Source organism: Amblyomma americanum, chromosome 11 (genome assembly GCF_052857255.1).
Source record: "Amblyomma americanum isolate KBUSLIRL-KWMA chromosome 11, ASM5285725v1, whole genome shotgun sequence".
NCBI lineage: Eukaryota > Metazoa > Arthropoda > Arachnida > Ixodida > Ixodidae > Amblyomma > Amblyomma americanum.
Genome location: NC_135507.1, coordinates 100145892 through 100172616, shown reverse-complemented (window position 1 = coordinate 100172616; position 26725 = coordinate 100145892). Strand labels below are relative to the sequence as shown.

Below are 26725 nucleotides of genomic sequence, written 5' to 3'. Positions count from 1 at the left end.
CATGCCACTCGTGAGACAAGAAATGCTTTCGCATTAATAAACTAGAGCCTCAGGGCATGAGATGGGTAACACCTACCTATAAGCCATGGCCTCCATGATCCGGCACCAACGCAGCATTTTCTGAACTTGCCTGTGCCCTGCTGCGTTGTCCAGTTTTAGGCGTTGAGTATGAGCACTATGAACGCCATGACACAACTGAACCACATTGCGACGCTGAACCCTCATCTGATTGATGTATGCTGATCACGGCCTGCAGGATGGTATGCGGTGTCGGTGCGAGCCCGGTTTTCGGAAAGCCCAAAGGAAAATGGCAGGCCTTGTTGAAAATTTGGGCAAATTGTTTGGCAAGTATATGAAAAGTTGAAAACATTTTTGATTCGTTTCGAATTGTGTTGACTATTTGATTCGTTCGAATAATCGAATAGGAGGATATTCGAAATTCTTGAATATCCGCACACCCCTAAAAGTTTTCTAAACTTTTTACATTTACAGGACTCGCATTGTTTATCTTTTCTCTGGAATTCTTATTTGAAAGTCGTTTAGTTCTTATTATTGTATCAGTGATGCCACGGTATAAGTATCTGAAAACTACCACCATTAGTCAATTCTCTTCCATTTCTCTCAGAAGTTCTTCATACTGAATGTTATTTTTTTTTTAACATGCTTCTGACATTGGCGACATCGTATCAGTTCATAGTGTAGAAACCTGTCCCCCCCCCCCCCCCCCCCCATTTCGACGCGACCGACCATCTCCATCGGTGTGCGTCGGGACAGCACCGGCTGGCGAGGAGGGAAGTCTCCCTCATGGGGGAAAGGGAACGGCGACGGGAGCGCCACCTCGTAGGTTACACGGAATTCTGTGGGACCGGACAGGGTCTCTTCGGGATCCGGCCAGCGTCACGAGCGGTTGCCGCCGCACGCTCTCGTCGCCTTTCGCGGCAGGTGCACGGAGATCCGTTGTGCCTTGCCACTTGGCTTTGGTTCCAGGCAGCGAACCGTGGTGCAGCAAATGCGCGCTCTGGTCACCTTCCCCAGCAAATGCTAGGGAATGGTTTTGCCCCCAGAAAGCGGCGCGCACGGGAAAACACGACCGCCATTGTTGGCGCATACAAACGTTCGCCGCCGATAGTTCCGAAGCGCCCCTGCCCCAACCGATAAGTCGGAAGTCCTTACGTAGCCTTCTATTTCTGAGGAATGCCTCGTTGATGTTTTGTAGCTAGCTGGCCTGCTCTGTGTTTTAATAGCAAATGTAATAAATAGCATATGAGTGTTAACGCTATTGTCGTCCCTTCCCTTTGTCCCTCGAGCACGAACCCCATCCACGGTTAGCGAGCAGGAACGCTGCATCCACGGAGTGGGGGTGCGGAATGCGGTCCCCCTTTATTTCTACAATAGTACTGTAAAAACCGGTATGTAGGTTGACCCCCCTACTTGCCTATTCTAAAAAATTAAACAAAAATTATGAGGGCACTAAAGTCTGCTGGCATGGAGGAACGCAAAAACATGTATTTTGAAGGGAAAAAGCTTTTGAGGAAAAGAAAGGTCTCAGTAGCCCTGGCATCACCTAATCTTGGGGAGCACCTCAACCGTGCTTTAAAGCATACAACTGAAGGTGCATATGGCATCGGTCCGAACCCCTGCCGCAAACTAGGATTCCAACTTGACTAATACATATAAGCTATATGAAAGGAGAAATGCTGTGACTCCACACGGAACACTGTGCAATGAATGGTTGCTTAAAATTTTAATGCTAATGTAGTCGGCAGTGCTGCCACCTTCATGGATTAGGGGATGAGAATGAAGAGGATGGGTGGGGACCTGGTACGACGTCACATTACACCTTGTAGGGTTTTAATTAGGGAGAGAGATACGTTCTCCCAGCTTAATTGCGGCTGACACAGTTCAAAGCCGCCTGGACCCCACCCCGTGATCGCGTGCACAGCGCACGCTGACCATGGCGGGCCTTGCTCTGTGTGAACAAAGGAGCGACACACTTGCTGACGCAAGCAAGGCATTTATTGCTACAGCAACAATAACGCCAGCTAGTAACAAAACACGCAAAAAAAAAATCGATCGTTCAACTCACCAGCAAGGTTACGAGCAAATGTTCGCCCACGCTAGGGCAGGGGATACTCTGCAGCCGGACTGGATGAGATGCGGGAGAACGGTCCTCCCCATGAGGCCTCGCCCTGATGGCGGAGAGTGGAGCACCGTGGGCAGTACGTCCGCTCCCGACGACGTTCCCCAGCCGAAGAGAATGAAGCTATGTCCCGCGCGCAGCAAGCAGTCTGTGGCACTGCGACGGCAACGCCCTCTCTTGTTAGTTACATTAACCAGGGAGAGTCACGTGCTGCGCCCCGCATCGAGGCGACGCTGTTGCTGCAGGGTGCATCGCGGGAAAGCCAAGAAAGGGTACGGTGGGATGGGTCCCCACGTCCCCCCAACCTTAAATAGACCTACGTGCCTGAAAGTACATGCTATGGAGGAGTCTCCTGGTCTTCATGCAGTTGAGGCAGGTCTTGCAGCTGAGGTTACGCCGACAGCGTCCACGCAGACTTGCGCGTTGGTGTTACGAAGGCGGCACGAGGGTCTCCTTCGGGACGACTCACATGGCCCGTGGACTACGTGTCCGCAGGCTCAGAAAGAGATTGCTGGTTGAAACCTGCAGACCTGGACTCTGCAGTAGTCGCCAGGGCAGCAGCAGCCGGAGGCGACTGCTGACTGGTCTCGCCACAGCTGCCCTGGATGGATGCGGCGAACAGGATACAGGCCGCTCCGTCGCAGCAGGCGGCAGCGATACGAAGTGCACATGACAGCAGATCTGGGTGGCTCCACCGGATCTGCAAGATTGAATTTATTTCTCCAGAATAACGGGACGGATTTCCAGGCAAAAGGCTTCTTTTGCAGCTTGACTGGGCCCGGAAAACCATTATATAGAAGTGGCATCAACATATCAAGTGATGGGAATAAACATGAGAAAGATACAAAAAAGGAGAACGTAAATACACACTATAAAATATAAACAATGAATACACTTAATAAATACAATCATATGGTGAAAACTACCTTCTAGGCTCGCCAGAAATACACATGCAGCAGAATCACAAAGATGTTCTTAATGTTCACTAATACATATTTTGACCATATGTACATACTTAAAAACAGAATATACACATCAAGTTGTATGAAATAATCAAAATTTTAGAGAAATGCACAAAAGTCTGTTTGCAGGTCACAGCGCACCTAGAGAATTAGAAGTAATGAATTGAAAAAATACCTCGCAACTCAACAAAATACTGTCGCAATCCTTTGAATCTGAAATTGTTGTATGTTTATATTTGTTGAGTACATGCGGAAGATTGTGTTGCAATGTTTGGAGTTTATAATTAGTTCTAAAGTAAGGAACAAACCAGGTATTCGTGCAGCGGGTATTAGCAGAAGTATGTTAAATTTTTAAGGGCATGTTTCAGTTATAAAGGCCTTGTCAGAACTAATAGAAAAATAAAACAAACGTAGCATCTGGAAGTCATACATGTGTGTATGCTGATAATCTGATACAATGGTATCAAAGCATTTGTTGGAAATAAGTAGTGTACATTTGCAATGTGACGAAGGGATTTCTTTTGGAGGCGCAGAATCTTCGCGATATTTGTTTTCGTAGTGGTTGCCGAAATTAAGCTACAATAATTAATGAGATTCGAATAGTGCATAATAAATTTGTCGCTTAACCTTTGAGGTAGCAGCGCAGCGTTCGGCATCGTGACAATGCTCCTGTTGTCGTAGCGAGCTTTTTACAGATGTTATTCACCTGCACATCCCAGCTGAGAAAACAACTCCCAGAATTCGTGCTCATGCACAATTTCATTATTAGCATATCTAATTGCGTGTTGAATTTCAAGTTGTTTTTATCTTGCCCGGCATATAATTGTTTTTGTTTTTGCTGCATTAATATTTATCTTGTTGCGCCGTGACCGGAGCAAGAGCTTCTCAAGCGTATCATTGCATTTATTACTAATTTGGGTACACTTAGACCAGAAAATAACACTCTGCTGACATCTGCATATATTATGAACTTCGCCATTTGGTCTAGTGTAACGATATCGTTTATATATAAATTAAATTATAAATGCCCCAAAACGCTTCCTTGTGGTACGCCATGCGTTACTGTTTAGAAATTTGACTGTTCCGTATCGACGCATACGCGCTGAGTTCTACCATTCATTTATGATCGAAGAAGCAGTTCCATTCATATGCCCCGAATTCCGTAGAGTGAAAGTTTATACAGTAGTATATCGTGATTAAGCCAAAGGCCTTCGTGAAGTCGGTAAATAAACCTAAGGTATAATTGTCATTTTCTATATTTTGTAGTATATTTTCTTTGAGAATAAATAAGTCTGCCTCTGTTGATCCAATTTTTCCAAATCCATGTTGGGCATTGGTTAGCACTTTATGCTTATCTAGAAAAATAATTGCTCGATCATAAAGTAGTTTTCCTAGCCACTTTGAAAATATAGGGAGAGGGGATTTTGGTCTGCAATTTGAAACCGATTTTTTATTGCCTCCTTTATGAACTGCAGTTAATCTAGCTTTCTTTATGGCAATTGGGAATACACCCGTTTCAAGGATAGTTATAGATATGAGTTAGAACAGGAAGAATGAGCTCCAAAATATATTTGACATGCTTTACTTGCATATTAGCTACATCTAATGCTGCACTATTATTCAAATGAATAAACTTGTAGACTTCTGATTCATTGGTTGGCTGCAAAAGCATACTTTCGGGAACACTATGAATAGCCATATTTAAACTTACTGGGTCATTGTCTCTTGGTATAGATTTTAATAAAATGTTCATTAAAATTTTTTCGCGAGTGTCTTTCCAGGCTAATCGAAGTTGTTAAAAATTGCCGAAATGCCCTCGGCGTGCCTTTAACGTAGGCCACAGGAGGGGAAACGGCATCCGAAAGGGCCTCGTGGCACAATTCTTAACTCACTAGCAAAACATGCCATGTGGCTGTGCAAACGCAGAGTTCGAGTGAACAAAGCCCTTTCTTGAGTGAACGAGACTCTTCATTTCATGCGAGGTCAAGAGAACAGGTGGGCAGCAAAGTGCGCCCCCTCTCAACAACACGGTCCTGTGGTCGTGTCTCTTCTGACGTGGTGCAGGCAGCCCCAAAAAGCCGCAGGCCTAACTACCAACTTGGTAACGACCGTGAAGAAAACAGTCTCGAAAAGGGTTACGTGCGTGCAGCCGCGAGGAGACATCAGCTTTGTGGGGGGGGTCCTACCCCGCTTGTGAGCAGTCGGCACCCACCGTATCGGATGGGGTCGGAGGAGCGTCCGGTGCCGAGCTGCAGTACCAGCGAGCTCGTAGCGGCACCCGTGGTCCCAGGCCATCCGGCTCCCGGAACTGCGACTCCCAGAGTCGTGAAACAGGCAGCAGAGAACAATATATACAGAAAACTCGAAGAGAGGGCTGAGTCGGGCTGGTTGGTTCATGTTGAAATGGTAGGCAAAACAGCGCTGACGGACGGGACGGAAGAAAGCGAGACAGACACATGCGCAGCGTCTGTCTCGCTTTCTTCCGTCCCGTCCGTCAGCGCTGTTTTGCCTGCCATTTCAACAGAAAACTCGGACCACCCATGCGGCTTCCGCACTCACTCACTTTGGGCTCGGCAACTTCGCAGGCGTTAGGCCTCGCGCTCCTTCGATGCGGACCTTGTGGTTCTCGTGCTGAAGAAACTCCAGGGAAGTCTTGACGAAAACAAGCTGAGAATGTTGAAAAGTTCAAACGTGCTGCAGTGCAACACACCTCGCACTCAAGAAAGCATGCCGCAGGACCTAGTGATCAAAATTCACTCTAGGCTTAGCATTTGTCAAGTCCGGACAAAGAGCGTTTCTCGAACCGGACGGTCAGTCGTTCAATGTTCCAAGAGCGGGCCCCACGTTGGGCTGCCAGATGTGGGGTTTTAATTAGTGAGATAAATACGTTCTCCCAGCTTAATCGCAGCTGACAGTTCAAAGCTGCCTGGACCCCACTCCATGGTCGCGTACACTACGAAGTGCACGCCAACCGCGGCGGGCCTTGCTCTGAGGGAACAAAGGAACGACGCACCGGGTGACACAAACAAGGCATTTATTGCTACAGCAACAATAAAAACGCTAAGGAATCGAGCTCGTCCGACTCATCAGCAAGGTTATGAGCGAATGTTCTCCCACGTTAGGGCAGGGGGAGACTCTGAAGCCGGACGGGACCAGATGCGGGAGGCCTCGCCCCACGGGCGGAGAGCGGAGATCCGCAGGCGATACGTCCAATCCTGATGACGTTCCCTAGCCCCAGAGGATATGCGCATGCAGCAAGCACACTCTCCCGCTGCGACGCCAGCGCCCTCTCTTGTTAGTTACGTTAAGCAGGGAGAGTCACGTAGTGCCCCGCATGGAGGCGATGCTGTTGCTGCATAAAAGAATGTCTTGCTGAGCAAGTTGGCAACTGTTCATCTTTGGTTACAGGCGCAAAAAAAAAGACAACACAAAGCAGAAAGTCTGGATGAAGCATGCTCCCTCCTGTCTTTCTGCCTTGTGTTGTGTCTTTTTTTTGTGCCTGTAACCAAAGATGAGCTGTTGCTGCGGGGTGCATCGCGGGAAAGCCAAGAGGGGATGCAGGGTAGGTCCCCACAACCGTTGTCACGTGACCAAGTGACGTTACATTACATCATTGTCACGTGACTTAGTATGTCATTCATACGATGTCATCACTAATTATTCTAATTAGTCTTGGTGTTACTGAATCATATTATGTTAATTTGTGTTAATGATGACATGATCACCTTCATCACGTGACGTCATATTGCGCCTTTTGTTGCGGACATAATCTTGAAATTAAGCCATCTAATGGTTTCTCATTAAAAACAAAAATGACTTAACCAACTGCACAGTGATGGCACCATTGATTTTCATTTAAATGCTGCTCGTATGCACAGCGCGTGCCACAAGGGCATGGAGAGTGCAAGTGTTATTTGAAGCGATGAATCGTCAGAACTCGAGTCAGATGACGAGTGCTTCTTGCTGCCTATGTTTTCCAGAGCATTGACCTCTGTATCATCCAGCACACTGTTGATGCTGCATTTTCGAAAAGACTTGCACACAATCTCTTTATTTCCATGCCGATGATACCAGCCACAAACAGTCTGCAATAGCCGCTGTGGTGGCTCAGTGGTTATGGCGTACGGTAGAAAGACGCGGTTTCGATCCCGGCCGCAGCGGTTGAATTTCGATGGAGGTGAAATTCTAGAGGCCCATGTACTATGTGGTGTCAGTGCACGTTAAAGAAATTTCCAGAGCCCTTCACTACAGTGGCCCTCAAAGCCTGAGTTGCTTTGGGACGTTAAACCCCCATAAACTAAACTAAACAGTCTGCAGCAATGGACGTCGCAGGTGGCCCAGTGGGGGCGGTTGGGTTGTGGTCCAACATCCGTTCGATATAAAATTTACTCACTTGATGTTTAAACGGCTTATTGAGCATAACGTCCAGTGGCTACAGCTCGGATGTCAGTCCATTAGGGATCACCACGACGACTTGTCTAGCCATGGCACAGGGCCCATTCTATGTTAGTCGGGGGAGGTGGCCTCAAAACGAGGCGAGAACCATGTTTGGTCGCTGGAAGAGAGCACCAGGTCACCAAATGCAGCCGAGTCGAGTCCACTGCAGCACCAACGACTCATTCATGAAGCTCCTTTCGTTTGACCGGATGATAGCATTGGTTGGGAAGTCCTCTTTCGGCAGAGTTTTTCTTTTAAAAATGATGAAAGGGGGCAGATTCTTTCTCTTGGCTATGCACTTAAGGGTCATCATGAATCATGAGCACTTGTTGCCTGCTTAATGTTAGAAGCTTAATTTGCTTGGCTCCTTTCTCTGAAACAGTCCTGCTCGAGGGTATATTGATCCTTACTGGCTATTCGTCTGCATTTCCTCATGTTGCTGACACAGCTCGATCACATATTCCCGAAACACAAGTAGTTTGTTAACAAGCCCTTCGGGCAGTTTCTGGCACATAGAAGTATGCCGCCTTAGAGCAAAGCCCTTCTGCTTTACAAAACACCAGAGCCATGATGGCAAGTCTCTGTGTTGCGCCCTCGTGAGTCCTTGAGGCATGCACGATCTCAACATCTTTCATGTGGATGCACTCGGAAATCAGTCGGGGTTATTGTGCGCAGCTCCCAGACCAACCCTGCAACCTTGGATTCCAGTTCAGGATATGTTAGTCTGTCCATGAAATGACGTTTTCTGGTTGTTGCACGTTGTGTTGTGCTGCTTCTGGCTCTGAAAGTGTCGAGTGAATTTTTTTCCGAAGCTCCAAAGGTTGCCACGTTGCTTCTGTGTATTCCATAGCTTTTTTCTTGAAAGGTGGTGAATTGTAGTTGGTTTCCACTCATTTTAAGAGAACAAAGAAAAAGCAACACTACAACTATAGAGAATGTTTACTACGTTCGAATCAGTGCAAAAGCATGGATTTGTGCTACGTAGAAGACGTTGAGTGGGCAGAGCCGCTGGGTGGAGCAGATGGGAGTTGGTGAAGACGACGCTCTAGGGTACACAGCTTGAGAGTGTGGTGTAGTTTAACATGAAGCGTGTTCAGTCGCGGCAATAGCCTAGTGGGTTTTCGCAGCGGCCTTTGAATCTGATCTGTTCGCGCCGCTACGGGTTCGACTCCCAGTCGTGGCTATTGATGCGAGTTCTTTTTTGTGCCTCTTTTTTTCTATGCCATCATACATTGGCAATAAACGATTTTGCAAGGCTCTGAGCCTGCAGATCAGTGCTTTTGCACTAAAAAGAACCTTTGCAACCGTGATTTAGAAAATTTCTTATCTGCTTGTTTATCCTTCTTATTTACTTTTGACGCTCATTGGGACCCCTTTATTCGGGTTCTTTTAATTGATCAAGTAAAATGATTCCCGTCTGCAGTTTATGTACGTATCCCTTTTTCTGTCTACTTAAGGTTGCCCCCCCCCTTTGCTGTGTTCTCTGGGGGCTTCCAATGTTTCTCCATGGCCTTAACCTCCTCCTCCCACCAGCTCTTGGCTTTGAGTCTTTTTTTATTTTGGCCTGTGTCACACCTTAGCAAGCTCTAGCTCAAATAACCTATTTAAATTTGTGCAAGTCCAGCCTGTTTCAGTATCCTCTCATGCATCATCTCTTGGTGCAGCGGTGTACTACATGGTGCTTCTTTATTCTACACCAACCACTTGCACGACACTGCCACGCCAGCTGACCAGTACGGATGTTTTCGCTTAGGATGATTATCGCTCACTCCGTCGACACCACGCATAAAAAGCGTACGACGAAAACATCAGTATCAAAGCCAGCCCACGCAACCACACCGTGCACTCTGCTGCTCGCGCATTTGGGCATCTAACGGCGTGGCATTTTCATGCCTTCGGTTAGTGACAGTGTTTGGGTCCATCATGGGGCTTGCAGTCCAACACAACCGATACGTGAGTGTTAGGCTGGCTGTGTGTCGTAAAATTGTTTCTGGTGGCGTACCACAACTGGTGCATTATCTTCAGGCGTCATGAGGTAGTGTGGAAGGGGTGGTTCTGTTAATGTTGCAGTGCAGGTCGTGCTGGTGTTGCGGGGGTACCCTATGCCTTGCTCCTCCGATAATAGACCACTGACGTCAATCCTCCAATATCATGTCTGCAGATACAGCATGTCCACCTAATAATATTACAATGCTTCATGACAGCATTCATAACCCCCTTTGTGATGTGTATAAAGTTGAACTGTGATGTGCTTTTTTTTCTCTGAATGTGTGTGCTCTTTTTTTTGGTTGTCAAACTTTATCATTTTATTTTCTTTGTTGGGTTGTGAAGTGCTGTGCCAATTGGGCCACCCTGCGCTATTGCATTAAAACTTCTACATTCTGCTACAAATTACAGTATATGTTCGTGTAATGAACCCACTTTTTTTCCAGAAAAAGTTGATGTCAATTTGTGTGGTGGGTTCATTACGCAGAAAAACAGTTTAAGCAGATTTGGGGGGGGGAGTCGAAATCTAGTATCGTACGCCTGCCTGCTCCGTCTGTCTGTTCATCATTAACAAAAGCATGCGGTGAGACACATTCATGCCTCTGGTGGTTAGCATCGTTCATCTTGAAAAGTGTTTGCTGTGTCACGGCACGATTCGACGGTTTTGCGATAGCTGGTGGCGCCAGCTAATCGCGGTGAGATAAGGGGAACATGCTGAACACTGGCCCTGATGGTTGGCTGTGCGTTTCTTACGCGAGGTTAGCAGAACTGGCAGGGCAGTAATCAGTGTGCAATGCGAATGTTTAAGCATTGGCTATGGTGCGAGAGAGTTAAAGCATTTTCGCTCCTGATCTCGAAGTCGCTACATCGCTTGGGGGTCTAAAGGGCATACTTCCACCATAGTGTTTCAGTGTAGGGGATTGAAAGCTACACATGCTGAGATTTTCTTTTCTGGTTGGGTTTGATGACTTATAAATCTAAAAGAAAGAATTTGGGCAACATAAAAGCGACGTCCGCAACTTCGCAAGAGAGCGCAATCCTGTATCCGAACATTGTGAAGACTCAGACACCGCAGAATCAACTTCGACGAAACCAGCATCCTTGGAACCGAAACAAGTGACCTAAAAAGGCTCTTGCTCGAATCCTGGCGCATTCAAACTACCACGAACAACATCCTCCACACAAAAGGAAACCTGCTGCGGTATGTGCACAGGAACTTCGCTCTGCAGCTGATAGAAGAATCCCCTGCGCCTTTCACATCACCACTTTCCTTCTTTCAACCTCCTGCTCCCCTCCACGCACACTGAAGATGCTAGTGGCTGCCCCGGTCACCCCTGAAGGAGCCGAGCCAGCTCTGAAACGTTGGGTTTTAGACTAAATTTTTTGGTTGGAGATGTGTAAGGGTTTAGTATAGGTGTAGGGGATATTTTATAGCGTTCTGGTTTAAACAGCTACACTCCTCTCCGATGCTCAAGTGCCCATTGGCTTTCTAGGCACACAAGAACACAGAGGGGCACCCAGCAAATTGCAGCCATCCCTTTTCTCAAGGACGCGCAACCAGCACCTCTTGGAACTCTGCCAAGATTGCGGAGCCCTCCCCCTCCTACCCCCTTACCCCAGTAGCTCTTGTCAAGGAATGTACTCCAAAAACCTAGCGGCTAAAAAAAAAAAAAAAAGAGGGGACACTTAAGCTCTGCTTTAATGGTATGAACTTAAGGGTATAAGCTTAAAGGGTTAGTTTCCATGTATGGCAAAGGTTATTTTCTACTTTACACTTATAGATCACTGGGAGTCCTCATACCTCTCCTAGTGCAGTGGTGCAGCAGATAAGTGATGTGCCATTATCCAGCGGCGGGCCTTGTCCGGCCCACGTTGATCTTCCTGAGTGACCAGTCATTAACTTAACTGCCACCTGCCTCCTAAGTTGCTCTTTGGGCATCACCTGACAGGGCCATGCCCATGATGTTTCGCTCACAACGCTGACGCTGGATATTCTGGAGAATGGGGCCTTCAATGCTATCACGTTAAGAAAAAGTTAATTCTCATTGGCAAAAGGGGGAGGGGGGGTTTCAGTATGAGAGTATATTTGGTAGTTGGGGTTTTTTTTTAACAATTAATTTGCACCAAAGACGTGCCAAAATCCTTTTCCAGCAACCAAGAGCCACGGCCAGTGCGAAGAAGCTCAGGCTACCACCCGTTGTGCCCAATTGCTATTGCCTAATGGGCCTAGGCACGACTGGTTCATTCTTCTGATACGTAATGAGAAACATGGCTGGCAGAATCCAACCCTGACCTCTTTCATGGCAAATGCACATTTAAAGTAAAAAAGAGAGCCAAAGAGTGCTTTATTTGGAATTTTTCTAGATTTAGTATAGAGGTTTTTGTACAGTACCACCATGTATCACATAAGTGGGAGTTGTACTTTTCGGCTTTTATTTTTGGAACATTTGGCTGACTTTTTTGTTTATTTCTGAATGCCGTCTTTTTTTGTATGCGGGAATATTGTTTTGTACCGATAAGTAGCCAATTCTTTTCGGCGATATAATGTATTATTTCCATACAGTTCAAAGTCACTTAGTGGATAATTTGGCCTTTTTGTAAATACCAGAAATAGACCTGATAGTAATTAATGCTGCTAGTAATTAATGCACATATGGTTGTACGTACAGCTGTGCTTGTGTAAGAAAATTATATGATGGAGCCGTCGGACACAAGTGCAAAATGGAGTTTAATTTTCTGGGCTGTTGCTCTGGGTTAGGGTGCAGAGCGGGACATCGCGTGGTATGTGTGCGGACAGCAGTGATGGAGCTGCTGGTGAACTGTTGCAGTAGGCAAAAAATTACTTTTTTCTGGCTCTTAGGCTGGACGCTTGTACACGCTATCGAGAAACCTACTTAAATATGGAAAAACTATGGAAAAACCTCCCTTAAATACATTTGCCCAGAATTCTGGGAATAATATGCTTAGCCAGTAGTAATTTAGCTTGCTAGAACCATTCAGGAGATTTTCTTTAAAATTGAAAGCACCATTGGCACGCTGGTGACCACGCGGTTGTTCACTCGCAAGCATGTTATGCATTCCACGAGGCCATTACATACAGAGACATGAAGACATAAAAACGCCAGGGAAAAACAAGGAAGGCAAACATACAGTCTGGACTGTGCACGTTGCCTTAGTCGCACCCTCACCATTTGCCGCCTGAGAAATCCGGTCTGTCATGCAGTATGCCATCAAATGCAATTTTTCACTCCCCTCCTTACCTGAGTGGTCCGCTGTTGGCCCTGCTTTGCGGCTCGAATGCGACCTTGAAAGGCCCGTTTTTTTTTTTTTTTGCCAGTTAACCGCCAATGCCGCACACTCACCATATTTGTTTTAGCCCTTTATGAGACAATGGGACACATACGACCCACTTGGTTTCCCATACTGAAAGGCTCATAAGATCTTGGCAGTGGGACGCAGGACTCCTATTCGTACTGTGTTGCCACCGGTCTTGATGTTTCAGTGCTTTGTTTAAAAATTATTTCTGCCGCGTCTACTTGGTGAGGTAGTGAGTAAAAACCTTGAAATTTCACTTTTTTTTTTGTTTGGGCACGTTGCTTGTTTTTGGCTATATTCGATCTGCCAGAAAACAATCAATATACCCCGTAAGTAATTCTTTTTTTCTGCATAGCGAGGAACAATTCTAGATCACAACGTGCACTTATTTGGAAGATTTGAGATGAAAAGTAATAAGAGGAAAGCACTTTTTTTTACCATGCTGAAAATAGTTGGAGTGGTATTTTTCAAATATGTGTAGTGTTTGTTCTTGGACGCCAAATCTTCAGTGGCCAAACATTCAGAACCACCAGCAACAAGAAGCCCTTCTGAATGAATGAGGGTAAATGATAATAGTCCAAAATGGTTGCCATGTTAGGCGAAGTTCGGCTCATCGGCAATGATCACAACCCTGTGAAAGTTGAATAAAGGCGTAGATGCTGGTGGTGTACCACGACGAAAAAAGTATGCGAACAAGATCATCAACAAGCGAACAAGTGTGCATGTGTTCATAAAGTGGTTAGTAGAAACTCAGTGAGGAAACCCATGTAGGTCAATGGGATGAATACCTCCCATTTTCTTTATCCCCATTTTGTGCCAGTGGAGTATATGTGTCCTTTTTTTTCCTGAACTATTCGTCCTGAGGTTGTAAAATTTGTTGAGAAGCATTCTGTGCACCTCATCTGCTCGTGCAATAAATAATTTTTAATAATTGTTGCAAAAGATATATGCTGTCCCATAAAGGTTTAAAATTGCCCCCATGTGGACATCGGGCTGCTTGTGGGGCCTCGACAAGAAGCTAAATCTCAAAACAAAGGATGACCACGTTTCGGCTTCTGGGTCAGCGCTGCCCGATGTCCGGTTGCGCAAATGCCCATCAACTTAAGTCATACCTTGTTATTTTCTCCTTTGAATGAGTGTAACTCCGTCTCACCAACCAGTCAGCTATGGTCCACATGACTAGAATACTGACGTTTTTTTGTTAGTCTAATTTCGAAAATTGAATTCGGTGTACTTTTATCGGTTTCTTTCGGTTTAAGCAGAAAAGTCCAACACCCTGGTCTATGAAAGACTGCGAGAAAGGTCCCGGATGCACTTCAGGCGAGCTAGCTTGATTCCACGGGCCTCATTCGCTCTTGCTATCTGTAAACGTACCGTCAATGTCCAAACTTTCATTTGTTTATACAAAAGTCCAAGTTAATCCGAAGCTTTTGCATAGAGAGTCTGTTCTTATAAATAGGAGCTGTAATTAAACTGAGCCACTGCCGTTGATGTGGTTGCATTCTCCTTGGGTTGTCCTACGGTGACCACATTGTGCAGGCATGACCTCAAGTTGTGTCGTAGCCGGATGTTTTCCGCCTCAAGAGCTTGAATGGCATGTTACGGTATGAGGAACTCCAAACCAAGTCTTTTCATCGCATACACCTGAAGAGGGAAGTAGCGAAGCACGTGTAAAGCATATCGCAATGCCGAACCCATCAGCAGAGGAAAGTAGTAATGCTCCTTGAGAGTCTTCATCAAGAAAAGGTGTGACCATGCTGGACTCTTAAGAAACTTCCATAACCTCCTATGACCCTCTCCAGTGCCTAGGCACTAACCTCTGCTATGCCACGAAACAGCGATGACGTGTTCACGCTCATGCTGCGACATCATAACTTCACCAAAGCAAAGTGGCCATGCTCATCCTGGGATGATTACTGTAACCGCAATGACCTCTGTTCATTCTGTCTTTCTGTATAAGAGTTTCTTCAATCGGAGCAAGTTTTGGAATGCTGATGTCTTGGCATAGGAGTGCATTCACGTGGCAATATTTAAATTTCGCGGGCTTTTTTTAAGTTTAAAAAGAGAAATCGCACAACAGTTACATTAAAGTAAGCAACTCAGATGGGTGTATCTCAACATCCTCTGCAACTTTTATACAGAAAAATTTGCGCTAATGATACCAATACAAAATCTTGTTCATTTTATTTTGTTGCACAATAGGTAAATTTGGGCGCATATAAAAATATATGCAGAGCTGGCCAGGACAACTGCGTTGAACCCTGCACATTGAAATCTTCGTGCAGTGCATTGTCATGTTCTAAACGGTGACATTCTTGCTATACGCCTCCTACTACAAAACGCAAAGAAGCTGCTTAAAATTGAATGTGCAGCTGCTGCACAGCCTGCTCCAAAATGCTCTTGGCAATTCCCACCACTGACCATGGGAGCAGTCTGGTTTCCGACAGAGAAGCATGACCAGCTGTGTAGTGTCCTACTGTGCTGCTTAGCGCTGTGCACCTGATGGCCATGCACTGAGCACGTTTCTCTGTCTCTCTGCAGATCCGATGGGAGAAGAACATAACGCTAGGAGAACCACCTGGGTTCCTGCACTCCTGGTGGTGGTGAGTTGGCATCCTGCACTCTACGACAGCTCTTCTTTGCAGGGCCTGAGCATCTGTACAGTAGGCCCACTGTTAAAGAGAACATGCGATCGCATGGGGCCTCTGTGCTTCACGAAGCCCTGCTGCTTATGGCCGATTCACACAACGGTCCGTTCGCCCGCGGCCCGCGCATCACGTGATCATGCGCCACTAAAAACTGGCCTGCGATCCGATGACGTCAAGCGGATGCGAGGTACCCAGAGAGCAGACGGCGCACTGGGTGTACCACTGTTGCCAGATTATTTTAAAGCGTTTGGCAACGCTGGTCAACTGGTTTTTTCTCCCGAACCTTGACTGCGATTCAATGGTGCAGGCGCGGCCCTTTGTCCAATTCCTCAATGGCCTGGGCTAAGTCTAGCCACCTTATCTGGGCCGTCTTGCTAGCCGAGTCGGTCACTTCGTCATGGTAGCAAACGCAGTGCAGCTTGTCAAAACAGTGCGCCAGCTCAGTGGAATGCGGCAGCCGAAATACTGGCAAGAGCGGTGGTTGCCAGTGCTGGCGCGCGCATCTTCGCGGGCCGCCGCTAATTCCCACTAGGGGAGAGGCACTTGAACTTCCTTGGTTGTCCAGTCCGCGGGCTGACAGCACGCCTCTCGATTTGGTGACGCACGAACACGTGATGCGCGGGCCGCGGGCGAACAGTCCGTCATGTGAATCGGCCATTAGGTGCGGCGAGAATGGGTGGTATCAGGTGTGCATTCGTGGAAAGACCAACCGCCATGCTTACTGCGCATGTGCCTTGCACCTACATTTCCCACTAGTTCTCAACGGCAGCGCTCAGAAGTGCGGAGGCCACACGATCGCATGTTCCCTTTAACAGTGGACTGTACTGTACATGTGTTATTTCGCCAGATAGTTCGGCTGCACGCCAGTGCTCCTGGCTGCCTGGCACGCTCCTCTCCTCGCGGTAATTGCCATTGCTGGAGTAGCTGTGTAGAAGCTTCTTGCAACTTGATGTGCCTAGCAGATTTTTTGTAATCAAAGAGAGCTGTTTTTCCTTTGACTTTCAACGTTGAAAGCTGGCAGTTCGGTTAAAAATATCTCTTAATATTGACAAGATACCATATTAAACTCTTTCGTTACCGCGTAAAAATGGCCGGATTTGGGTGTATTGAAAAAATTTTTTTTATGGAAATCGCCAAGTGGATCACACATTGTGATACATGATATTGTTGCATATTGCTCTCTTGAACGAGAAAACTGCTGTGTGTGCAAAACTTTTTAAACTTTATTGGTTAAATATGCAGGTCAGAAAAAAAAATACATGCACAACAAAAATAAGCCGCTCCACTAAGCCAGAAAGTGATTGCAAAAAAATTAAAACAAAACGTTGTACATGTTCTTGGTGCCATACTTGAGATTTTCTGCTTTGTACACAATACACTGCACTTTCCTTGGGCTTTGAAGTTAGGCAATATGGCTGCTATGGCACTAGAGAGAGCAGTTGCATGAAGACATGAAATGGAGGTAGATGGAGGAGCTGCACATTACACATGTTCTGAGTTCTGTTCTTATTTTTATTTATATATTTTTTATATGAGGTCTTGCAGTACTTTTCTTCATTTTTTTCTGTTTGGTAGTAATAAAATAGAAACCCTGAAAAAGCCCTAAAAGGGGGCGGACCTTCCTTGACATCTAATCAAAATTATGCAGGCGCATTTGGTAAAATGTCTTGACAATATGTTGCAAATACCCTAAAGCACCAAATAAAACCACTCTCATTATTTACAAATCAGGCGCACTGCATAAAATATGTCGGAACGAAGCATGCGCTGATGTCACGGGTCTCTGAGACGAAGCCTTATTCGGAACTGAAATATGACCATTCCATATAGTTGCCTAACTCACCACTGCTGTTCTAAAGAAAAAAAAAAGGGACGTGCTATGTGTATTTTTTCACGTTCCAGGAGCATGCGGCGCAACAGATAGTGCAGCTTGTCCAGGAGCTCAGACTAGTTTTTAGCAGCAGGTTCAAATTTTCGGTCTGATGGCCTATGGCATAAAAAAAGGGGGCACAACATTCCTTGACATTGTCATAGTCAAAAAGCTGATGCATTTGGTAAAATGTCTTGGCAATATGTTCCAAAGACCCTAAAGCAATTGAGGTTTGGGAAGGACAGTTGTCATAAGTGGTTTTGCATGTGTTCATGCACCACGGAACAAAGGAACCAGCTCATGCATCGGTCGAAGTTGTCTGCAAAATTTCCGCAGCCTAAGGGGAAGATCATGTAGGTTAGGCGGTGCAGTTTATGAACATCGAAATACACGAGAACTGTGCAAAGGTTGCTTTTGGCAAAGGTGGTTGGTCAACTGGCATGTACTGTTTCGTACTAAGGTTTATCTTTGGTGCAGATGCGCCGCACCTCCAGCTGTTCTATTGCAACACTGTCAAAACTTGAGTTTCGATGACGAGCACATGTGACTAGCAAAATCCCTTTTATTTATTGCTAGTTCATATTTGTACTTTGTCAGCCTGCAGCATAGCAGAAGTTGCAGGAAGCGTATTTTTCACAATCTTACATGCAATGAAACTGATGCAATGCATGTCGACTGGTCACATTGGCAGTATAAAATATGAAACCACAAAATAAGCAGGCTCTTTCTTACTCGGGCATTTGCACCTTTGCACTCTCTCTCGCTGGTGTCCTGTATTTAAAACAAAAAAAAAATTCTGTTGGGAGCAAATGAGGTTTGTTCTCATGACTCTCCATATTAACGGGACACAAATACACGGGCCCGAGTGGGCTCAGTGCATTTCCATCCCCTCTGTTGTCCGGACAGCAAGCTTGTTCGCCAGAAAAATTGGCCATAATCCAAGCTGTTCATTTTAGAAAAGGTCATATTAATAGGGCACAACTGTACTGCCATTGAACGCACAAAAGCAGCCACCGCCAGTCACCTTTGTGCACAACACTCTGCGAAATTGTCATGGGAGTCAACGGAATGGGCACAAAACTGCTGGCCCCTTGCACCAACATTCTAGCAATTAGAAGTTGACCTAGAGTGATTTTTGCATTGGAACTTGATTTTCCAGACTGTCCGAATTTTGACGTTCTTGTGGTCCATAGAGTCTTTTCGATAAATCAGGCGTCGAATATTGTGCGTGTGCGTGCATGCATGCACACACACGGAAAGCATAAGGGAGTGTTTTTAAGAACGTTAGCTCTTACTCATCACAGCCGCCGTGGTGGCTGAGTGGTTATGGCGCTCGGCTGCTGGCCCGAAAGTGGTTCGGTGCCGTAATTAACGCGCTTGTCCGGCGTCCACGCGCTGTTCTCAGTCATGTTCACGATTCACAAACTAAACTCCAGGCTGTCAAGTTCAATGCCGTGACCGCGGGCGATAAGCACGCGACTCGCTGAAAAAGCACTCGCATACCATTCACATTTAAACGAAATGCCAGCCGCTGAAATATTCCATATCTTCGCGCCGCCGCGGTGGCTGAGTGGTTACGGCGCTCGGTTGCTGGCCCGAAAGACGCGGGTTCGATCCCGGCCGCATCGGTCGAATTTCAATGGAGGCGAAATTCTAGAGGCCCGTGTGCTGTGCGATGTCAGTGCGCGTTAAAGAACCCCAGGTGGTCGAAATTTCCGGAGCCCTTCACTACGGCGTCTCGCATAGCCTGAGTCGCTTTGGGACGTTAAACCCCCATAAACCATAAACCAAACCAAGCTCTTACTCATCACATTTCGAGATTTCGTGGGGTCTGCTACCACTCTTGATCACAGCGCCATCTGGGGCAGCAACTCTCATCACGTTTTGAGATTCCATGAGGTCTCCTACCACCCTGAGATCAAAGCGCCATCTGTGGCTGCAACTAGAAAACAGCGCATCTCGCATTGAGACTTGTAGTGCCATCTACAATAGCATTGTAGAAACAACCACCTGCCGCGTGCCCATGATGACGTCACGGTCCAATATAGTGGATAGAGGTGGAACTATGCGAGTATGACGTCAGGGGACGAAATAGCGGCATAGTTTCGGTTTCTCGAATCCAAGATGGCAGCCATTTAAATTGGTTGTGCCCACTCATCCCTTCCCCCTCCCCCTCACGAAAAAATATCCTAAAACAGGTAGGAAAACTGTCCCGTTACGGGACCGCTATACATGTATACATTCGTTCCCCTATATACACGCGACGACGACGGGCACCCCTCCGGGGAGAGCTGTATACCGAATTTGGTAGGCAAATAAAACCCTATGGGTTGTGTTATAGAAATAAAACCACAATTAAATAATAGGTAAACATTGTATACATCCAATTACTAATTGAAGCGCTACCATATCGTACCGGAAGCCGAATTCTAGGCCCACCTTCACCCTCCAGACGAAGCAAATTCCGTTTGTGACGTATCTTGAGGGGGTGCGACTCGACAATGGGTAGACGTGCATCGTAATTTCTCTGATAGCTGGCGCTAGGCGGCGTGCGTGCATGCGTCCGAGCATGGTGGCAATCCACCCCTTTCAAAGGGTATTGCATTCCGTTTCTCGAGACGAGCGGCGCGTTCTTCGCTTTCTTCATCTAGTAAACCAAACGGCTAACGCTCGTTACTTCAACGTCTTCCAGACGGTGGCGGCCTTTTTTTTTTAACTTGAGTTGATTAATTGGGAAATGAACAGTGTAATTACTTGACGGCATAAAGATAATTGATAATTAAATAGATATGTAATATGTATACCAGGTGCTTTGGAGAAGCCCACTACTAATATGTAAAAATAGTCTTTTCGAGTTATGAGGCATCTGCGGCAGAATAATGCCAGCATCGGCGGGCATCAGAAAACAGGTTAATGAAGTTCAATACTTAGCCAGTTTACTAATTTCTTGTACTCAACTTTGTAACTATCGCAATTAAGCAACTGGCTGCGATTAGAGATTTGTAGGCAGTAGTTACCCTCAGCGCTGTGGGCCAACAAAATTAGGCTACATCGTGCCAGAATACATGCGCTTTCAAAAACGCAGGCAAACCTCTCCAGTGCATATAGTTAGTCGAAGTAGTCAAATTTTGTTGAGCCACAGTGCTACGGTAATCACGATTTTGAAATTATAAAAACTGATACAGCTATTACTAACAGGTGGCGACGAATCTCAAAGTAACCAGGTGTCTAACTGTAATAGTTAAAAAGTCAGTTACATTATTCACCTGTTTTCGAACAATCCTGCGAAATTATGCGTGAGCTGCCTGTATGTGTTTTATCAACATGATCTTGGCATGAATAAAAGATTATTTTAAAAGTATGAAACTTGTAATGGCTAAAGCATGCAGGGCATTCTACTGTTTACTCCCATTGGATTCATGCTGCGTAAAGATGTGTGTGGATTATCGGCTTGCATATCATAGGGTAGGCAACAAAGAGAGAGAGCGCAGGCAATACACGTCTTGCTGGATTGACACGCGAAGTCACTCGGTTGTTTCCGGTTATCTGGCCCAATACTTGTGGGCATCTTCACCTCTCCGCAGATGCGACACTATCGGGTACACACAGCGGGCCAAGTCTGTGCTCAAGGAAGGCTGCAAGCCGTGAATACTACTGTGGTATTCATTGCTGCTGCAGCTACTAATAAATGACGGTCCGGCACCCAGGTTATTGTTTCAGCCTGTATTGCTTGCGTGACATCCCTGTGTGCCAGTAGCTATGTACCATCCCTCTTTGCCGTAAGACTTTACGCGTTGTTCATGCATAGTCTCTCTCTCTCTGTGCAGCGTGTTCTGGGACCTGTACTGTGCGGCGCCTGAGCGGAGAGACACGTGTGAGCACTCCAGCGAAGCCAAGGCCTTCCATGACTATGTGAGTACTGGCCGACTTTGTGGCATGTGCACCATTATTGCCATATAGTCAGGGACCTACTGTCAGGAAGTTTTCAGGGCGAATGGCCTTTCTTTGTGGGCATCACTATGCCTTGCCACCTTTGCTCTGTGACTCTTTCCTTACTAGGCCCATTCAGCATGGGTCACACTAAGTGCTGCTCATGCAGGTGTTTCACCTAAAACTTTCTGTAATTCCGTAAAACTTTCTGTAAAATAGGCTTTTTGAGTTAGAAGAGCACTTTTTTCTGAATAGCGGTGGCAGTGGTGTAGTACATTAGAATACAGCTAAGATGTACTAATTAGCAGGCTGGTTAACTAATATTGGGTAAACTTTTACTACCACTGATAGGCTCCTTAATTAGAGATGTAGCCCACCATAATTGTTTTTAGAATTTGAAAATGTGGTTACCCCCAGCGATGTGGCCCAACAAATTTTGGATACATCGTGTCAAAATACATTTGTTTTCGATAAGCTTGCAGACAAAGCAACCTCTCCAGTGCCCGTAACTCATCGAAATAGACCAAATTTGTTGGGCTACAGCGTGGAGGGCAACCACGTTTTCGAAATCCTAAAAACTGATGTAGATATTGCTAACGGTGGGCTACATGTCTCTCGTGAATTAAGGCGGCTAACAATTATAGTTTAAAATTTAACAACTCAGTAGCAGTTAACCAGCCTGCTAGTTGACACGTCTTAGCTGCATTCTCATGTGCTATGCTGTAGACAATGCTAGGCCGGGAAAAGCGCTCTTGTACAAAAAACCTACGTTTAATAATTGCAGAAAGTCTCTATGTAGATCAAGGTGGTGACTTTTAATATTGATGCAATGAGTAACTTTGCTCATTTTAATGGAGTTTGAAGAGTGCGGGGCACAGCTTTTCTTAGCAAGCATAGCAGTCTCACTGATAGCTGCAGCACCCTCTTGCCAACAGCCATGGTGTCAATTTTTTTGCACTTTAGTGTATATTTTTTTATTCTAGTAGTGGCAGTGAGCCTGAGGGTGATGCCTGATAATCCGGTTCTTGTTGGGACAATGAAGAGCCTCGTGAAACCAGCAGAAAACATGGGATGCTTTTCTCAGTGCAGCTTCTTTTCCTGCCTGCTGCCAATTCAACTTATTTGTGTGGACTAAGATGTTGTGGGCGATATTTGCAGTGAAATGGCTGTTAGTTGCCGTGTCTTCATTATGCGATCAAAATTTGCTACCGCAGTCTCTTCAGAGGCTACCATTTTGCCAGAGGAACCCCCCCCCATTGCTGTGTTGGCGCTGTGCAGTGAAGCCAAACAAATGTTGAGATAAGGTGACGTTTATGGGCTATTTTTCTAGGTAAAGGCAATATTTTAGTCAGTACAAATGTATCTGGGTGCTCAGCGGGAGTTAGCAACCTTGTGCCAAAATCATTGATTTGTAAAAAAAAAATATTTGCAAATGAATGAGCGAGTTCACGTCATATGACGTCTTACTCATTTACAAGAGCAACCTAGAGCTCCAGTGACTGCATTTTTCGAGGTTATTGCTCAGAAGGCAGTTTGCTGCTTTTCTGGTGATGTTGTTTTTGATTTTCAACACCAGGGATCTATGTTTCCTTGTGACATGTTGACCCTTCGTCATTGAAGGTTTTTGCTTGTAGCTAAAGCCTTATTTTTATTCATAGTTTTTAGTCACTGGAATTCTGAGCATTTTGTCCACTGGATGCATTGTCATTGTCACTCCAACAACATCCACTCGAAGGCAAAGGCCACTCCGATATCTTCGCAATTAAGGGGATACCCAGGTCTTCGACCAAATCTTAATTTTTAACTTAAACCATCAGATGATTTTTCTCTTCCTTGTGGATTTCAAGATTTTCATTATTTTGTAACTAATTACTGTGACAAGTTTTTTTGCAATTTCCACATAAAAGATGCAAAAATATGTCTTTGTTTTGCAGCAACTATAGATTGCAACCATACAGTCTCCTTAATTTTATCAGCACCAGTATAAAAGTTTGTCTTTGCTTGTATGCTTAAATATAGACCCAAATGTTTCCTCATATAAAGTGGCAAATTAATTGAACTTCTAAAATGAAACCTTGTGATTTTTTTTACCTTGTTGCATAGGAAAATCTATGCGCTTTCGTGTGTGCAAAAAAATTTTAAGTCCACTACATCACGGCATACTATGAGGAAAAGTACATGTCATGGCAAAAAAAAAAACTGGAAATGAGGAAAGTTTTAAAACTTGGCCTGAATTTTTGTCTGAAGAAGGCATAAAATCAAGTCCATCTTGTACTAAACACGCCAGGCACATAAATCGTACCCGATGGCGACGATGACTTTTAAAGGCCCAAAGCAGCTGTGGCCAGAGCTCATCATCAATAAGTAAAATTTCACATTACTGACTAATATTTGTATTTTATAATCTTTTAGTTTCACCCGTCAGCAGGACTCGTCAGGTTACTGCTTTAGTTGAGGATCAGGCAACCAGTGGGGAAGCCATGTCTGGAGGTCATCTTCTCGTAATAAGCCTTGCAATCCTTTGGGATGTTCATGCCCTCTATGTGCTCTTCGAGCTGTCTGCGTCCGGGTGGCCTCTCCTTTTGCTGCTGCGTTGGTGTTCGGAAAACTTGTGTGGCGTTTCTGCTGGCACTGCTCATGCCGCCCCTCTGCGTCTTTTTGCAGGGCTTTGTCAACTCTGGTTATGCCGTCAACGGCATTGCACACGTGAGTACCTGCATCATCCATCTTCCTTATTGGCTCATTCTTGCACAGACCACTTTCTGGGCGAGTCGCACAAAGCAGTGTCGGCCATATCGCTGGTGGTGGTAGCCCCACAGCTGCTGTTGAGCTTGTTGCCACCAGTGGATCTCTGTGCTGCCTAACAGTGTCAGAACAACGCTTGGTAGAGACTGTACGAGTGGTTGGGCAAAGCCTGGACTTTGGTTCCTCTATGCCGTGGCCTCCACAAGGTGTTTTTGCTTTCTTCTCTTGGGGCATGCCAGAAAGTTCTCTTTCCACCTAGTTTTAACTGCACATACAGGAACCTGTGGGGCAGAAACATAGAGGCTAACGAAAAGGGCACAGCTTGAGTTATGACAATGCAGCAAGCCATGGAAAGAAAAATGATAGGTGTAACGTTAAGAGACTGGAAGAGGGCACAGTGGGTGAGGGAACAAACACTGGTCAATGACATCCTAGTCAAAATCAAGAGGAAGAAATCGGCTTGGGCAGGGGATGTAATGTGAAGGCAAGATAACCGCTGGTCCTTAAGGGTAACAGAGCGGATCCCAAGAGAAGGTAAGCGTAACAGGGGCGACAGAAAGTTAGGTCGACGGATGAGATAAAAAAGTTTGGCGGATGAGATAAAGAGGTTTGTCAGGACATGGTGGCTGGAGCTGGCAAAGGACAGGGTTAATTGGAGGGGCATGAGAGAGGCCTTTGCCCTGCAGTGGGTGTAGTCAGGGTGATGATGATTATGATATAGGAAAGATTGTGGATACAGAAAAGCACCTAACTGTACAAAGGCCACGAGTGGCCTACTTTGTCCCTTTCTTCCCCCCCCCCCTCTCTCTCTCTAATGGGTCATAAATCCTTCAAGAAATGCCACCTATTCCCCTTTTGCATTTTCCTTTTTATCTTGTTTGCATTTGCTGCTTTCCCTAGTGAATAAATTGTGAATAAATTGGTCTGGAAGTGCAACCATCAATAGTGCATGGTTTCATCAAAAACCTTTCGGGCGGTGGGGGTGTTTGTTGTCCTCATCTTCCGATGTTTCGGACTACTGACACTGGCCCAGAAGTAGAGTGTAGTCAACACTGATGGCGCCACTATCCTTTTGTGCTTTTATGTCAGGTGAAAAATGTTTCAGTCTGCCTGTCTAGAACACGTATATTATGGCAGGTGGGTGAGTGTGTGCAGGAATGGTGTGCGTAGAACGAAGTTCGTGTTGCGCTGGAAGACTATTGATGTGGCAACAATGGGTGAATTGGCACTGGAAAGTCGCCTGAAAATTTCTAAGCATATCGTCGGGTCAGCAGCATGCAGCAGCAGCTGTGGGGTCGGAAATTTCTTGCGTGCCAGCCAAGAATTGCTCGCAATGCCATCGTGTGATCAGGAGGAGGCAGGAGGGAGTAAGCAGACAACTCCTAAATGGAAGCCACTGGAGCTAGAGCTCGAGAAGCAAAAAATTCCTGGGGTGCAAAATGCAAAAGCAAAAGAGAAATGCAAGCATTTCTCTTACCTCTGCCGATGACGTTGCTGCGTGTTCGTTTCTTTATGCTTTTGCTGTTTTCTAAGTCGTCTTCTCGCTCGTAACTTCAGTTGTGCCACATCCAGAGACGGTTCCAATGCTAGTGTCTAGTAAGCACACTAAAGTACTAATAAATTAACTTGTAATTCAGTAAATAAATATTCATTAATTCAATTAAATCACCAATAAAAGTGAAAGTAATTCAATAATTGAACTAAATGTTTGGTCGATTAATTACTGAACAGTGACAATTGAATGTAATGAAATGAACTGTTTATTTGATTGTTTTAACTAAGTCATCAATTCAAATAAATTACCAATTAATTTATGAATTGACTCAATAAGGCAACTAATTATTTTGTCTAATTATTTAATTATGCATTCAGGTAATTTTGGTGAGGTAATCATTAATTCATGCCATTTACATATTTACATATTTACATGCCATTTACATTTACATATTCTATTATTAATTACCCCTATAGTGGATGATTGATAGCTCGTTCACGCTCTGCCGACAAGTCGAAAGCATTAAAAAAAGGCAACTTAAAACAAATGCTGAAATTTCTGTGGGAGTTGCTGGATAGTTCTTCGAGGGTGCCGAGATTAGGAATGACATTACTGCCCTTGTCAGGGCAGGCAGTTTTGGCCAAAAGCCCAGAAAGAAAGGGTGGCTAAGCAGTAGCCAAAGATTTCCTAGTCTGTGTTACCCCCCCCACACACACGCACAAAAAAAAATATTTCTTGTCCTCCTTGATTACTGCCCCCGTTGCATCCTTGAAATTCTGTAATGCTTGAAAATCAAGCTAAATATTTTGTATGAATCCTGCTTCTCTAATTAGCTCTTAGAAAGGTCACGTCCAGTCATGTGACTGCTTCCTCCTTGCACTCCTTCGTATTACACAGACACCTTAGAACTGGCAAACACATGCCCTAACAGCTGGCTGCTCTAAAGAGCAGCTTATGCTACTGTGATGGAATGGTGGGTTATAACTGGTTGATGCAGATGATGCGAATGCACTTTTTGTTACAACTTTGCGCCACAATCGCTTGTGCTGCGTCAGCCGTTCGGGCCCTGAGGAGGACTCAAAATAGAGAGGCTGGCGTGTTGTGATGTGAGAGGTTGAGATTGTTGTTGGTTACTGGTGGGACTAACCTTGCAGATGTTTTGCCAGCAATTGCTCTACCATAGCGACACTTAGACGT

General features: G+C 45.5%; 1 protein-coding gene across 17 annotated transcripts in view; it reads left to right on the top strand.

Annotated features, from left to right (window-relative positions):
• The window catches only part of Ssdp (Sequence-specific single-stranded DNA-binding protein), a 96138-nt gene that overhangs the window by 9604 nt on the left and 59809 nt on the right, over nucleotides 1-26725 (top strand). For all 17 annotated transcript variants that reach the window (XM_077644406.1, XM_077644411.1, XM_077644400.1 and 14 more), the window contains exons 3-5: nucleotides 15382-15443; nucleotides 21186-21270; nucleotides 23953-23994. In XM_077644406.1, coding sequence (XP_077500532.1) covers nucleotides 15382-15443; nucleotides 21186-21270; nucleotides 23953-23994 — 189 coding nt within the window. The remainder of the gene's footprint in view (nucleotides 1-15381; nucleotides 15444-21185; nucleotides 21271-23952; nucleotides 23995-26725) is intronic.